Below are 15,140 nucleotides of genomic sequence, written 5' to 3' on the forward strand. Positions count from 1 at the left end.
AACATAAAATCAAGGCTGTGCTCAGTGATTAAATCATTAATTAAAAATGTTTTCCCAGCTAAAGATCTAACGTTTAATAAAGCCAACTTAAGTGTTTTAGAGGTATTACTTGTCCCCTCGTGTTTGGGAGCAGTCTGTGGCACACAAGGTATGTTTACTATGTTTAAAGATCTTTTAGAGTGCAGCTCTCTGTGTTTTGACCAGGCCACATGTCTCCTTCTGTCACCTAAAAGTACAGAGATTTTAAAACCTTCTAGTAAACAGGGTCCCAGCTTCTCCTGGGAAAAGTCACCACTGCCATAATCCTCGCAGCCCGGACCCTAAACACATCAGACTGTGGAGACAGAGCGTGAAGGTGGTAAGGAGGAACTAAGGGGGGCGAGGCTGGGCAATGTGACTTCGATTGCTCTGATGAGGGCGGGGCTCGATGGCGAACCTTTGGCCGCTCTGGTGGGGGGTTTATGGGGGACAAAAAGGGATTGGGCCGGGGGGTAGATCTGAGCCCAGCATTGACTCGCTCCATCATCTCCTCAGTGAATTTCAGGTGTGGGGAGGAGGGAGAAAGGGAGGGGGAGGAGGGTGATGGCCTGTCAGGGGTTTGGGGGACTGGGGAAGATCGTGGTCCCTGGTCCTGGTCGTTGGTGTTGTTGAGAGAGTTGGAGGCAAATAGGGACCCCTCTTCTTGCCTCAGATGTCTCTCCTTTCTGAGGCTCTTCCCGGGTGGGGGCAGATGGAGCTCCTCCTCAAGGTTTCTGCTGGGCTTTGTCTGTTCTTGGAGTACTGTTTTTTCCTCTTTATGAGATAACTCCTCGTTTATCTCAGCCTTGGCACCAAGCACGGATGGATGACGTATGGAATAAAACAAGTTGGAGGTGAACAGTTTCACCCCTGACTTGTTAAAATTAAATCCATTTGCTTTAAACAGATGCCTGCGTTCCCAAAAAATATTAAAGTTGTTGATAAAATGCACCGAGTGGTCAGTACATGCTGATATAAGCCATTTATTCAGTGTAAACAACCTGCTGAATCTCTCGTCTCCTCCTCTGACCGGCGGTACAGGTCCACTGATGAATACAGCTGCATTCAGAGAGTTTACAGTATTTAATAATCCAGTAAAGTCCCGTTTCAGAACCTCCGACTGTTGTTTGGACACATCGTTTGACCCTGTATGCAGAACAGTGTTTGTCACAGTTGGATATTCATCTGCAATTTGAAGGATTCTCTCCTTCAGGTTGTTGACCATATCGTTAGGAAAGCAGAGGACTTTAGTGTTCTTACCGCACATCCTTTGTACATCCTTTACGGCAGAGTCACCCACAATCAGAGTTTCAGGCCTAGCCTTTAGCTTTCCCTGTGGTCTTTTACTTTTCAACAGATTTTCAGACCTTACTTCGCTGCTTTTAGATGGATGGTTGTCCGATATAGATCCAGGGTCCTTTGATAGTGGAGCAAATCTGTTGTGCAGTTTCACATTCAGTTGTTTTGGAGGTTTGTTGTTAACCTTCCTATTCACTGTTGTCCAGTCCTGTTTCCTCTCGTATACAGGGGTAGAAGAGCTTCTCTGTCTCGTAGGAAGTGAAGGCCAGTCGGTTTCAGAGATTTCAGCTCGCTGTGCTCTGCCCGTGATACGTCCTCCGCCTTCCAGGAGACATGATTTATGTCTTGGTTTTGCACCAAGACAGTCCAAGGGGGGATTATCACTTGAGGATTTATAATAATGCACAGAGTCTACTTTCTTGGTCATGTTATCTGTGCTCCTTAGCTGTGTACTAGCTTGCTCATCGCCATTGTTTTGAATCAAAGGCAAGGTTGTTTCATTTCCACACAGTCCATTTACCTCCACGTTTACTTCTAAGCGATGAATTTTTGTCTCCAGTACTGCAATCTTCTGCAGGAGGCTGTGGTAGTCATCTGTGGATAGGGAAGGCATCTTGTTGCTAGTTAGCCTAGCGGTTAGCACCTTTCCAGGCTATTGGGGCTGTTCGGTGCCCAGACACTGTAATCAGGCTTCAGCTGTGTCTAGGCCACAGACACATGGAGCGCTGAGGATAAGGTAACTATAAAAATGTTGCTGTTTCTGTTAAGAACACTTTAGTCCTAATGATCTATAAGTGTCCAGAAGCTATCGCAGGTAAGCTCATACGGAAAAAAGGGAAAAAATCAGCATAAAAATCAATAAAAGAAGAAAAGCATTTAAGGAGCAAACAGATGACGCGTCCACACTCGCAAAAGATACCATTGGGTAAAAGCAGCACAAAAGAGTAGCTATGTCTTCAGTGAGAGCCAAAACAAACCAACTTTTCAGCGTGAAACAACTCAGTTCATGTAACCTGAGGAAACTGTAAGTTTTCTCTAAATATCTTTTAGCTGTGGTTAGCTGGATGTCAGTCTTATGTTACAGACGCTGTGTCGAGCTTGAGCTGCGAGTCATATTTTCGGCGCTACATTGTAGTGAGATAAGTTTGTGGGTATTTTGTGCAGCTTCAGCTGTCCTTTTAACTGCTCGCTGGTTAGCTAGCGTGAGCTATAAGCTAACAGCTAGCATGGTTAATGACGCTAGAGTTCCACGCACATGCAAACAGCTCGTCTCTACTGCTTTAACTGTTAAAACAGAAGACAATACTGCAGCTGACAGGGTTTATTATGTGAAACAGCAGCTTGTTTAGTTTAAACAGTCTGCATTAAGCTGGGCAAACACTGTGCGATTTTTTTTTTCAGTCGCGTTATTCAGCTCCTGCTCAAACTGTACAATTAAATCGCAGAGGTTAGAAGTTCATAGGTCACGATGCAGGGTCTCACACTATATGGCCTGATGCTCTGATGCGACCCGAGTGCTCAAACTGTGCCTTCATAACATGAAGCTTATCATACAAAATCTGTCCCTCGCTCTCCCTCTCTCTGTCTTACAGACACACACACCATCAACTTTGCTAAATTACTAATGAAAAACATTGACCAGGCAGCTGTGATTGAGTAGCAATGTCCATCCAACTCTTTTCATGGTTGTTGTAGTCATAATAATTTTGTGAGGCCACATTGAAAAGTGTTGGATACAGAAGCGTAGTATGGAAGCGTAGAGCCGCCACCCAGGCAAAAGAAAAATAGAGCTATGTCACATTATAACGTGAAAAGTTTATTATTATAGTATACTATTGTTCTAACAATATTAGATATAGTTCTAACAATATACTTTTCATGTTTGTACAATATACTATCATTTAGGTACAATATACCTATTACAATATACATAATTCTCACGTTCGTACTTGCACTCGTTCTTATTTTAAACTTAATCTGGAATGCAGGATATGAATGACAAGATTTTGTTTTTCATATTTTTCATTATTTTTCAGTTTCAATTTTTTCTTCGGTTTCATTTTAAGCTGGCATCATTTTAACCCTACACACCCTAAAATTTAGTATTTGTTGATGAGATGTTGAAGTGTTAATTGAACAAAGTTAAAATACAGTGGAACCCCGACTTACGAAATTAATCCGTTCCCGAGGGTCTTTCGTAAGTCGAAAATTTTCTTAAGTCGAAACAGCCATTGCACCTTTTGAGTGAGGTGATGCTGAACGATAGGCTAATTGCTAACTAGAACAACAATATGTCGTTCAAGTGGAACAGCGAAGCACGAGTACGGAAGCCAAGGGGTTGTCACATGATTCGGAAGGCCTTGTGGGCATTGTAGGCTCAGCCAATCAGAGCCAGCGGATTTCGTTACACCGGCATTTTGCCGTACCATGGGCAGAAATATTGCCGTTCATTGCCTTCGTAACTTGAATTTTTTGTTAAATGGGGTATTCGTAAGTCGGGGTTCCACTGTATTTTTCACATGATTTCGACTGAGAAGCATGTTTATGTCTCTTTCTTCTTCCTGTAGAGGAGGAGCTTGCCAGGGTACGGTCAGCCTTTGTCTGGAGGGTAACAATAGAAATCCTTAAACTGCTCCTTGAGGCCCTTGTAAGTGATGGTATCTTAAATAAGTTGGAGGAAGAATCGATACTGGAGGGGAACCCACTCAGAGCAGACAAGGCACGCAGCTTGATCGACACAGTGAGGAAAAAAGGAGACAAAGCATGCAAGATAACAATCAAGCATCTTCAGATCAAAGATCCTTCTCTTTTCTCTCAGCTGCGTTTGAACTCTGATCCATCTGCTCAACAAGGTGAGGTCATGCATCAGATACCATGAATAAAAATGGTCACCTTGCAGTTTGTTGAGATGTGAAAGTGAAACCTCAGAATTCATTGTAAGAAAAAGGAGAGGGCAAGAACGTCATTCTACGACGAATGTTTGGATTTGTTACATGCCTGCAAATGTATTTTCTAAACTACATGGAGGAATTTTGATGATCGTCATAAACGTGTGAAACTACTTAGATCGAATGTGATCTGTATTTAATTAAACACAAGTGTTCTTTACTTTTAAAAACCATGCAAACTGATTGCCTTAAAAAAGAAAAGTCAGAGTGTTTCTCTAACAAGAGGACACTCTTTAAGCATCGGTCATTTGACTTAAATGTTTAATGAAAAAAATGCCACATTTACATATAATAAAGCAAATTGTGGCCAGAAAGGGTTTACATTATCTTTTGCCATTGTAAATTACGAGAAGAATTAAATGTGAATTACTGAATCTCTCTCAGATGCTTCTTTAAATAACATAGCAGTGGGGAACGTTATGACACTTCAATGTTGTTATTTTTGGTTACAAAGTTTGGAGAAGAGGCACAGAAAGCATAAACCTGTTTAGCCTGCACATGTTGGCATCAGGTACATATGAAAAGCTGCAAAGCAATGCAGATGTGGAGGTTCAAAACATTTAACGTGGCTTTTTTCAGGAAATACATTTAGGAATTCCTGAAGCCCCTTTTTGATTTCTGGTAGAATGAGTATATTAAAAACTTGATAGGTTAAATAAAGGCCAAAGTACATCACATAGCTCCTTCAGACCAGATTTGTATTTTTCCTTCTTTTTTTCCTTTTTTTGATTCAGATGCTCTTCAGAAGTGTCAGCCTAAACTCAAGTCTCTCTTAAAGAAGAAGTTCCAGTGTGTGTTTGAGGGCATCGCTAAAGCAGGAAACCCAACCCTTCTGAATCAGATCTACACAGAGCTCTACATCACAGAGGGAGGGACTGCAGAGGTCAATGATGAACATGAGGTCAGACAGATTGAAACAGCATCCAGGAAACCACACAGACCTGAAACAACAATCAGACATGAAGACATCTTTAAAGACTCACCCAAAAGACAGGACCTGATCAGAACAGTGCTGACAAAGGGAGTGGCTGGCATTGGGAAAACAGTCTTAACACAGAAATACAGCCTGGACTGGGCTGAAGACAAAGCCAACCAGGACATCCAGTTCATATTTCCATTCACTTTCAGAGAGCTGAATGTGCTGAAAGAGGAAAAGTTCAGCTTGGTGGGACTTGTTCATCACTTCTTTACTGAAACCAAAGAAGCAGGAATCTGCAGCTTTGAAGACTTCCAGGTTGTGTTCATCTTTGATGGTCTGGATGAGTGTCGAGGTCCTCTGGACTTCAACAACACTAAGAGTGTGACTGATATTACGATGCCCACCACAGTTGATGTACTTCTCACAAGCCTGATCAGGGGGACGCTTCTTCCCTATGCTCACGTCTGGATAACCACACGACCTGCAGCAGCAGACCAGATCCCCCCTGAGTATGTTCACAGGGTGACAGAGGTCAGGGGGTTCACTGACCCACAGAAGGAGGAGTACTTCAGGAACCGATTCAGAGATGAGGAGCAGGCCAGCAGGATCATCTCCCACATCAAGAAAGCTCGAAGCCTCCACATCATGTGCCACATCCCAGTCTTCTGCTGGATCACTGCTACAGTTCTGGAGGATGTGCTGGAAACCAGAGAGGGAGGACAGCTGCCCAACACCCTGACTGAGATGTACATCCACTTCCTGGTGGTTCAGGCCAAAGTGAAGAAGGTCAAGTATAATAGAGGACGTGCAACAGATCCACACTGGAGTTCAGAGAGCAGGAAGATGATGGAGTCTCTGGGAAAACTGGCTTTTGATCAGCTGCAGAAAGGAAAGCTGATCTTCTATGAATCAGACCTGACAGAGTGTGGCATCGATATCAGAGCAGCCTCAGTGTACTCAGGAGTGTTCACACAGATCTTTAAAGAGGAGAGAGGACTGTACCAGGACAAGGTGTTCTGCTTCATCCATCTGAGTGTTCAGGAGTTTCTGGCTGCTCTTCATGTCCATCTGACCTTCAGCAACTCTGGACTCAATCTGCTGGAAGAACAAACAACCCCCAAGAAGTCTAACACAGGAGAATCTGCAGAGACACACTTCTACCAGAGTGCTGTGAACAAGGCCTTACAGAGTCCAAATGGACACCTGGACTTGTTCCTCCGCTTCCTCCTGGGTCTTTCATTGCAGACCAATCAGACTCTCCTACGAGGTCTGCTGACACAGACAGGAAGTAGCTCACAGACCAATCAGGAAACAGTCCAGTACATCAAGGAGAAGCTCAGTGAGGATCTGTCTGCAGAGAAAAGCATCAATCTGTTCCACTGTCTGAATGAACTGAATGATCGTTCTCTAGTGGAGGAGATCCAACAGTCCCTGAGATCAGGACGTCTCTCCACAGATGAACTGTCTCCTGCTCAGTGGTCAGCTCTGGTCTTCATCTTACTGTCATCAGAAGAAGATCTGGATGTGTTTGACCTGAAGAAATACTCTGCTTCAGAGGAGGCTCTTCTGAGGCTGCTGCCAGTGGTCAAAGCCTCCAACAAAGCTCTGTAAGTAAACATGAACTCATCGCTTCATTCTTAAAATCATGGGAAATAAATCAGAGGTGCTCAGTTCAAAGAACACTACCACTTTAGAAAAATTAAAAAAATAGTCACTAAAATAGTCATGATACTTTAAATATTTCTCTCCAGCAGGACATGTCAGCATTTCTGAAATATTTTTGTCTTCAACTCGAATCAAAGCACAATCCAGATCCAGCCTATAAGAACATGAGCTCTGATCCTTCAGCCCCTCTGACAGGTTTATTATCCTCAAGTTGTTCACTTGTCTCCAACAACCAGGAGTCTAGCTCTGTTTTTTAAAGCAAATACTTGAGCTACCAGACTGCACCTACATCGTTTTCAGATGTTCTTATTTTAAGGTCTGGTTTGTGTCTCATCTTTATTGCAATCCCCCATGTCTCTCTGTTTTTCAAATATAAATCTGTTACCTCGGTGTGGCCAGAACAACATGGTGAACCCAAAATACAGACAAAGGTGAAGGAACTGAATATTACTAGACGTGAAGGCTTTATTTACACACAGGAACTTGACACTTGGAATTTTTTAACATGAACTGTGAACTATGGCGGAAGTCAAGCACTTGAAGCTGTGAGCATGAAGTGGGCTCTGTGGTAGGTTTCCGGAAATGGGTCTTGGTTGATGGTAATCTGAGTCACTGTAACAGAGGTAGAGCAGCATCAGAAAGATCACTGGTGGAGGTTACAGTAAGTGAACGAGGTTATCTTCAATGTCTTATTTCTCCAATTTCTGATGTGTCCACCTTTGCAATGATAACTGTGATCAGGGTGAACCAAAAAGGTGCCGTGGTGAACAGATACTTAAGTTTGGTGAATGCAGTTTCAGCTTTGGGGGACCAGATGCATGCTGAGACTTGAGTGGTGCAGCTACCTGACTATAGTTGAAAATGAACAGTCTATAAAAATTTGCTATTCCCAAAACCCATTGGAGATGCTTCTTGAATCTACAATGGGTACAAGGGGTAGGCCACTCTGTTAAAGCTTTCACATTTGCCAGATCCGTCTTCACCTGCCCCCGTGCCAAAATGTAACTGAAAAAAGTTATTGATGAGGAATGGAATTCACACTTTTCTGCTTTGACATAAGGTTTATTCTCCAGCAAACGTTGGAAAAATAGCATGGACATGAGACTGATGTTCCTCGCAGGTTTTGGGAAAAATGAGGATATCATCCAGATACACCAATACGAACCTGTCAAGGAATTCCCGGAGGACATCGTTAACTAATCTTGAAACATTGCGGGAGCATTAGTTAACCCAGGCGGCATGACCAAATACTCGTAGTCCCCCAATGGCATGTTTAAAACGGTCTTCCACTTGTCTCCCTGATTGATCTGGAAAAAGTGGTAAGCGTTGCGGATGTGGGGTTTTGTAAATCCAGTGGCACTGTGAAATGGCCTGAAAGCAGAGCTAATGAGGTAATAGGTACTTATTCTTGATGGTAATATCACTGAGGCCCCTGAAGTAAATGCATGGCCAGAGAGAGCCATCCTTTTTCCCCACAAAAAAGAAGTTCCAACTTGAGATGACAATCGTTGGATTATGCCTGCACCGAGGGATTCCTTAATGTACTTTTCCATAGCCGCACACTCAGGTCTAAGCAGGTTATACAGCCAGCTAGAAGGCCGGGTGGAGCCAGAGAGTAGTTCTATGGTGCTGTCCTGTGGTTTGTGAGGTGGCAGTGAAAGCGCTTTACTTTTGCTAAATACTTCCTGAAGATCATGACATTTGGTGGGGACAGAGGAGAGATCTAAAACAGTCTCAGTGTTGGTTGATGGTTCCACAGGTTCCGGTGGACGGGCAGAAACAAGGCAATTTGAATGACAGAACAGACTCTAACTGATTACCCTCTGACCTGACCAGTCTAAGTGGGGGTTATGTAATTCTAGCCAAGGAAACCCGAGTATGAGTGGTTTGTGAGGTGCATGAAAAGCAAAAAAGGTAAGTGTTTTCTTGTGATTGCCAGGGGTGACAGGCTCTGTGCGCTGAGTTATGTGAGGGGACACTCGGTTATTTAATGACTTAGTGGGAATGGGCGGATTAAGGGGGCATAGAGGGATGTTTAACTGTCTCGCTAACTCAGACTCCATGAGGTTCTAATTGAACAAGAGCCTGAAAGGTCTGGTTAACTAGAACAGAGAGTTGGAGTTGCAATCTGGGTTTTTATGTTTGTGTGAGTATCCTCCACCCTTATCCCTGAACTTTCCAGTGGGCAGACCCTGGTGTGGAATCGAAAACAGACAGGTTCATCACGAGAAGCAAGCTGATCTTTCATGGTTTGATTTAATGACTGAAAAACATACAGCGGACGGTGGTTAGCACTGTTGCCGCACAGCAAGAAGGTCCTGAGCAAAAGTCTTTACAAACTCAACCAGGAAATCATCATGCGAGCAGAAAGAAAGAGGATGAGCAGATAGGTAAGCAAGAGAAACCCGCCAGCGTCCCAGGTTTCCAGAGAAGGTTCAGGTTCTAGGTACCTGAAATGGGATGTAATTCAATTCAATTCAATTTTATTTATATAGCGCCAAATCACAACAGTCACCTCAATGCGCTTTATATTGTACAGTAGATCGTACAGTAATAGATACAGAGAAAAACCCAACAATCATATGACCCCCTATGAGCAAACACTTTGGCGACAGTGGGAAGGAAAAACTCCCTTTTAACAGGAAGAAATTTTTGGTGTCAAAGTCAAAGCACAGATCCACCCAGTCTCTGTATTTCAGCTTATTTCCTTTATACACACATTTAACAGGAACAGTTTCAGACAGCTAGTGTTTACCTGACATTACCTGCGTACCTCACAGTTTGCAGGTAATGGGCATAATAATTACTGAACAGAGACATCCTGCTGTGAACTTTGTTGCTGTGGATCTAAAATGTAAAAATACATCTGAGAAGATTTCTAATCATGATTTTATGAGCCCCCAAAGTTTGATTCTGTTCATCTGGACGTAGCGCTCTCAGCGGGAGAAACATTTTGTCACTCATCAAGATGACTTCTTCAGGCTCAGCTGACTGCAGCTTTCCCCAATCTTATAAAGAGTACATCTGCATAATGACTCAAACCTAATGGTCAAGGAACTGACCTCCCAGCCTTATTGTTCCTTCAGTGGGCTGGTTTCAGTCATTATGCAAATGTACTTTTTATAGGGTTGGAAACCAGAAGTCAGCTGAGACTGACGAAGTCACCTGGATGAGTGACGAAATGTTTCTCCCACTGAAAGCGCTACGTCCAGATGAACAGAATCAACTTTTGGGATTTACTAACCTGGATGATTGAGCATGGATCAAGACGGGTTTTTATGAGGTATACAGTTTCTTATAATTTCTAAACCAGAAGGTTGAGGAGATGGAGCTCATGATAACTGGCTACTGCCCTTCAGCGTGCTTTATGAAATCATCCAATCAAAATAAAGTTGGCCTTTAGGGAGAGCGGGGCTTTAAAGGGGAATGAGCCAAAGCAGCTTTTAGACAGAAAATGAAATGAGAGTCCAGGATGTGATACATTATTTATAACTACATTTACAGTAATCACACATATTAGAATTAATAAAGTGACCAGCAGTACTGTAGTAAGTGTAATACTGCAGTACTCACAGGCCTGTGCCAGCAGACACTGAACTACTGTCACTAAATCAACCTGGTCTTCACTGGTTTCCATTTACATACATTGGAATAATTGTGTTTAATTTGAAATATTTTTCTTCTGTTACACTTAAATTCTTGAACATTTTTTTATTTAATTGTGCATTGTAGTGTACTCATTTGTACACATTTGATTACTTAGATTCAACATATAAAGAGATTTTATTTGATAATAAATATTATTGTTTTGTTGTTCTTGTTATTTTTTTCAGGCTGAGCAGCTGTAAGCTGTCAGAGAAAGTCTGTACAGATTTGTTGTCAGTGGTCAGCTCCCAGTCCTGTAGTCTGAGAGAGCTGGACTTGAGTACCGACAGCCTGAAGGCTTCAGCAGTAAAGCTTCTGTCTGCTGCAGTGGAGAGTCCACACGCCAAACTGAATATTCTGAGGTCTGACCGATTTGTATTCTTTTTTCTTTTGTTTGTTTGTTTTGTTTTGTTTTTAACTGAGAAAATAAATCCAGCAATTTAAACAGTAGAGGTAAACTTGATCAATTTACTGTTGTTTCGTACTACATCTGCTCAGCATAAAACAACAAGGATTCTTAAAATATAAGATTAGTTATTGTACCCTGATTACACTTTAACATCAGTCTTTGTTCATGTTTTCATTTTCAGACTCAACGTCTGTGAACTTCTAGCGGAAAACTGTGAAGCTGTGTCCTCAGTGCTCAGCTCTCAGTCCTCTACTCTGACAGAGCTGGACCTGAGTATCAAAAATGTGCAGGATTCAGGAGTGAAGATTCTGTCTGCTGGACTACAAAGTTTAAACTGTAAACTAAATACTCTGAGGTCAGATGAATTGACATTTTGTTTTTTTTAAATGAACCAATTAAACATTTTATTCAAGGCTTCCGGTTCCGGCGCTCGTGGGGATGGACACCTAGTACGAGAGCTCTCGACTGAAACTTATTAAAACTGCCCCAAGTAAATTAATACACTATCTAAGTGCACATAAAGAGGAAAAGGGGGTTTAAATGATGTCCAGAAAGAACAAAATAGCTAAGAAGTTAACGTTTGAAAACGTGGAAGATGGCAATGTGCAGCTAACAGAAGGGGCTAACGTTAGCCCCTATAGGGCTAGCCGAGGCCACTCTCCCACTCCTAGCCGCGAGGATTCTGGGACAGAAGATGAGGTTGACCCAGCAAGTTTGACGCTGATACTGAAAGAACTGAGAGGCGTTGGGAAAGAGGTGAAAGAATTTCGAAAAGACACGAAAGCGCAACTGGTGGAAATAAGGGGTGAGTTGGATAAAGCCAATGCGCGGCTTAATGATGTGGAAACCAGGGTTGCAGAACACAAAGATAAGCTCCAGAACACAGACGAGATTTTGTCTGAGATACTAACAATGCAATTCAATGTTATTTATATAGCGCCAAATCACAACAAAAGTCACCTCAAGGCACTTCATAGATACAGAGAAAAACCCAACAATCACATGACCCCCTATGAACAAGCACTTTGGCGACAGTGGGAAGGAAAAACTCCCTTTTAACAGAAAGAAACCTCTGGCAGAACCAGGCTCAGGGAGGGGCGGGGCCATTTGCTGTGATTGGTTGGAGTGAGAGAAGGAAGACAGGATAAAGACATGCTGTGGAAGAGAGACAGAGGTTAATAACACATATGATTCAATGCAGAGAGGTCTGTTAACACATAGTGAGTGAGAAAGGTGACTGGAAAGGAAAAACTCAATGCATCATGGGAAGCCCCGGCAGCCTACGTCTATTGCAGCATAACTAAGGGAGGATTCAGGGTCACCTGGCCCAGCCCTAACTATATGCTTTAGCAAAAAGGAAAGTTTGAAGCTGATCTTCAAAGTAGAGAGGGCGTCTGTCTCCTGAACTCAAACTGGGAGCTGCTTCCACACCCAGTCCAACATAGCCAGGCTTTCTTTGCTGCTTTGACAAAACCTCAAATCCCAGTCAGAGATGATGAGCATCATCACAGTGATGATCATTTCTCTATTAACCCAGGCTTTCTGCTTCAGGATCTGTGCACGCTCAGAAAACAAGGAGACCTTTAAACATAATTTCACTAAATGGATGGATTGAGCTCGGCCTACAGATGAACTGGTGCCAGAGATCATAAAGAACATCAAACAGTCAAATTCAACACTTTTAATGGAAATATGAGATTAATCTTAAAAGTAGAGATAGTGTCTGTCTCCTGAATCCAAACTGGAAGCTGGTTCCACAGAAGAGGGGCCTGAAAACTGAAGGCTCTGCCTCCCATTCTACTTTCAAATACTCTAGGAACAACAAGTAGGCCTGCAGTGTGAGAGCGAAGTGCTCTAATAGGGTGATATGGTACTACAAGGTCATTAAGATAAGATTGGGCCTGATTATTTAAGACCTTGTATGTGAGGAGCAGGATTTTGAATTCAATTCTGGATTTAACAGGAAGCCAATGAAGGGAAGCCAATACAGGAGAAATCTGCTCTCTCTTTCTAGTCCCTGTCAGTACTCTTGCTGCAGCATTTTGGATTAGCTGAAGGCTTTTCAGGGAGTTTTTTGGACATCCTGATAATAACGAATTACAATAGTCCAGCCTGGAAGTAATAAATGCATGAACTAGTTTTTCAGCGTCACTCTGAGACAGGATATTTCTAACTTTAGAGATGTTGCGCAAATGGAAGAAAGCATGCAGGAAAAGTTTCAAACAAAACTAACATCACTGGAGGCTTACTCGAGGAGGGAGTCGCTCAGACTGTACAGGGTGCCGGAGGGAGAAGAATCGGGAGCTCCATCTATGGCCCACTTTGTGGAGAAGCTACTCCGGGAGAATCTCGCCATCCCACCATCAACACCGTTACAAATTCAGAGAGCACACAGAGTGTTATCATTACTCCCTCCGGACGGCTCCCAACCCAGATCGATCCTGGTAAAATTCCTGTGCTTCACGGTTAAAGAAGAAGTGCTGAGGCTCGCTTGGCAAAAGAAAGGTTTTATGCTGAATTCCAGCAAGATCAACCTCGACCACGATTACCCCCCTGAGATCATGGCTATGAGGAAGGAGTATGCAGAGGCACGAAAGGTCCTAAAAGAGAAGAATGTACGGTTTAGGACCCTCTACTCAGCGCGCCTTAAGGTTTTTTTCGAAGAAGGAGTGAAAACCTACAACACGGTGGAGGAGGCAACGGCTGACCTGGCGAGTCGGGGCCTGCCGGTAAAGGTGATTACACCACCGGCAACCCCCAGAGAAAAACTACAAAGATGCCCGCTGTGGCGGGGAGTTGGTGGTCGGCGTCCGCGTCAGATCCGAGGAGCTGCGGGATATAGAGAGAAGCTGCAAGTATACAGACGTGAAGAGAACGAATTTAATGTTATGTATTAGCTATGGACAACATGGTGAAATATGGTTACTGTCGAGCTAAAATGGGTGGGGCTTCTCGTGCTGTGAGTGACGTCGCAGTGGAAAGCCCCCTAACTCAGGGGGTAATAAGGGGTTTCCCTTCAAGTTGTGAGGGTGTCAGTGGAAGTGCTCCACTGTCAGAAGCCAGCTTAGGAGCTTTCAAGCTCCAGTTATGTTCAAATGTTTTCAGTTCATTCCTAACTTTTTTCACTTGTTACTGTTTTAAGAGGGGGTTGCCTGCTGCTATTGAGTTTATGCGCTGTGGTAACTTAATATATCTTTATGGGAAGTGAGTCAGTGAAAGTAATCTCTTTTAATGTTAACGGGGTTCTGAACGTGATTAAGATGAATAAGATACTGTCCAAACTAAGGAAGGAGAAGGCCCAGATTGCATTACTTCAGGAGACACACATGAACCAAGTAGATCACTTGAGATTGAAAAGAAAGGGTTTTAAATATGTATTCTCCTCTTCCGTTAAGTCCAAACACAAGAGGGGTGTGGCTACACTTATCTCTGGTACACTTAACTATGAACATATCTAAGAACTCTGTGACGAGGAAGGCAGATTGGTTAGAATAACAGAATGGATAGAGGGGTCTGAAATCACAATTTTAAATGTTTATGCTCCCCCCGGGAGCGATTGGCTATTCTATAGGAATAGGTTTGATTTATTGGTGGATTCTCAGGGGATAGTTGTCTGTGGGGGGGTTTTAACTTTAGACTTGACCCTAAACTAGACTCCTCCTCCCCAACCAACCAGGTAACAGCACTTACTAGAAAAGTCAATTCCTATATGGTAGAGATGGGGATAATAGATGTATGGAGGGACCGCTACGCATCTACCAGAAATTTCACTCATTACTCTGGTTCCTTTAAAGTGTATGCAAGGCTGGACTACTTTTTTATGTTTAAAGTTGATAGGTTTAGGGTCAAAGACTGTGACATATTAACAAGAGATCTATCTGACCACAGTCCTATCTCTCTATCTTTGCAGGTGGCTAGGAAAAAATGTACCACACTGTGGAAATTGTTATCGCACCTTAATGATCCTGCCATAGTTTCCAAATTAAAGGTAGACATTAAAGAATTTCTAGATGTTAATGACACAGGAGAGGTATCTCCAGCTATTCTTTGGGATACGCTCAAAGCGGTAATGAGAGGTACATTAATTTCTATCGCCTCCCACTTAAAGAGAATCAAAGGGCAAAAATTAGCAGAACTACAGGCAAATTTAAAGTTGAAAGAATAGGAAGACATAAACACCGCAAATCCTACTGTAAAGCAGGATATCAGGAAAATACAGGATGAAATTAATGATATT

At 42.8% G+C, this 15,140-nt stretch overlaps 2 protein-coding genes across 3 annotated transcripts in view; both read left to right on the plus strand.

The window, feature by feature from the left end:
* The window catches only part of LOC146640604 (protein NLRC3-like), an 83,488-nt gene that overhangs the window by 50,443 nt on the left and 17,905 nt on the right, over positions 1-15,140 (plus strand). The window contains exons 4-7 of one of the 2 annotated variants that reach the window (XR_014909981.1): positions 3,885-4,169; positions 5,000-6,791; positions 10,683-10,856; positions 11,085-11,708. Coding sequence is in view for 1 of the 2 variants with exons in the window: in XM_085399918.1 (XP_085256044.1) it covers positions 3,885-4,169; positions 5,000-6,791; positions 10,683-10,856; positions 11,085-11,258 (2,425 nt within the window). In the remaining variant the exon portion in view is untranslated. The remainder of the gene's footprint in view (positions 1-3,884; positions 4,170-4,999; positions 6,792-10,682; positions 10,857-11,084; positions 11,709-15,140) is intronic. The other variant, XM_085399918.1, reaches the window with a different exon arrangement.
* LOC146640606 (NLR family CARD domain-containing protein 3-like) overlaps positions 1-15,140 on the plus strand; it is a 248,787-nt gene that overhangs the window by 10,630 nt on the left and 223,017 nt on the right. The window lies entirely within an intron of this gene.

This window comes from Rhamphochromis longiceps, unplaced genomic scaffold (assembly GCF_057381845.1).
Source record: "Rhamphochromis longiceps isolate RC_006_pf unplaced genomic scaffold, R_longiceps_female_GT1.1 unmapped_scaffold_4, whole genome shotgun sequence".
Lineage (NCBI taxonomy): Eukaryota > Metazoa > Chordata > Actinopteri > Cichliformes > Cichlidae > Rhamphochromis > Rhamphochromis longiceps.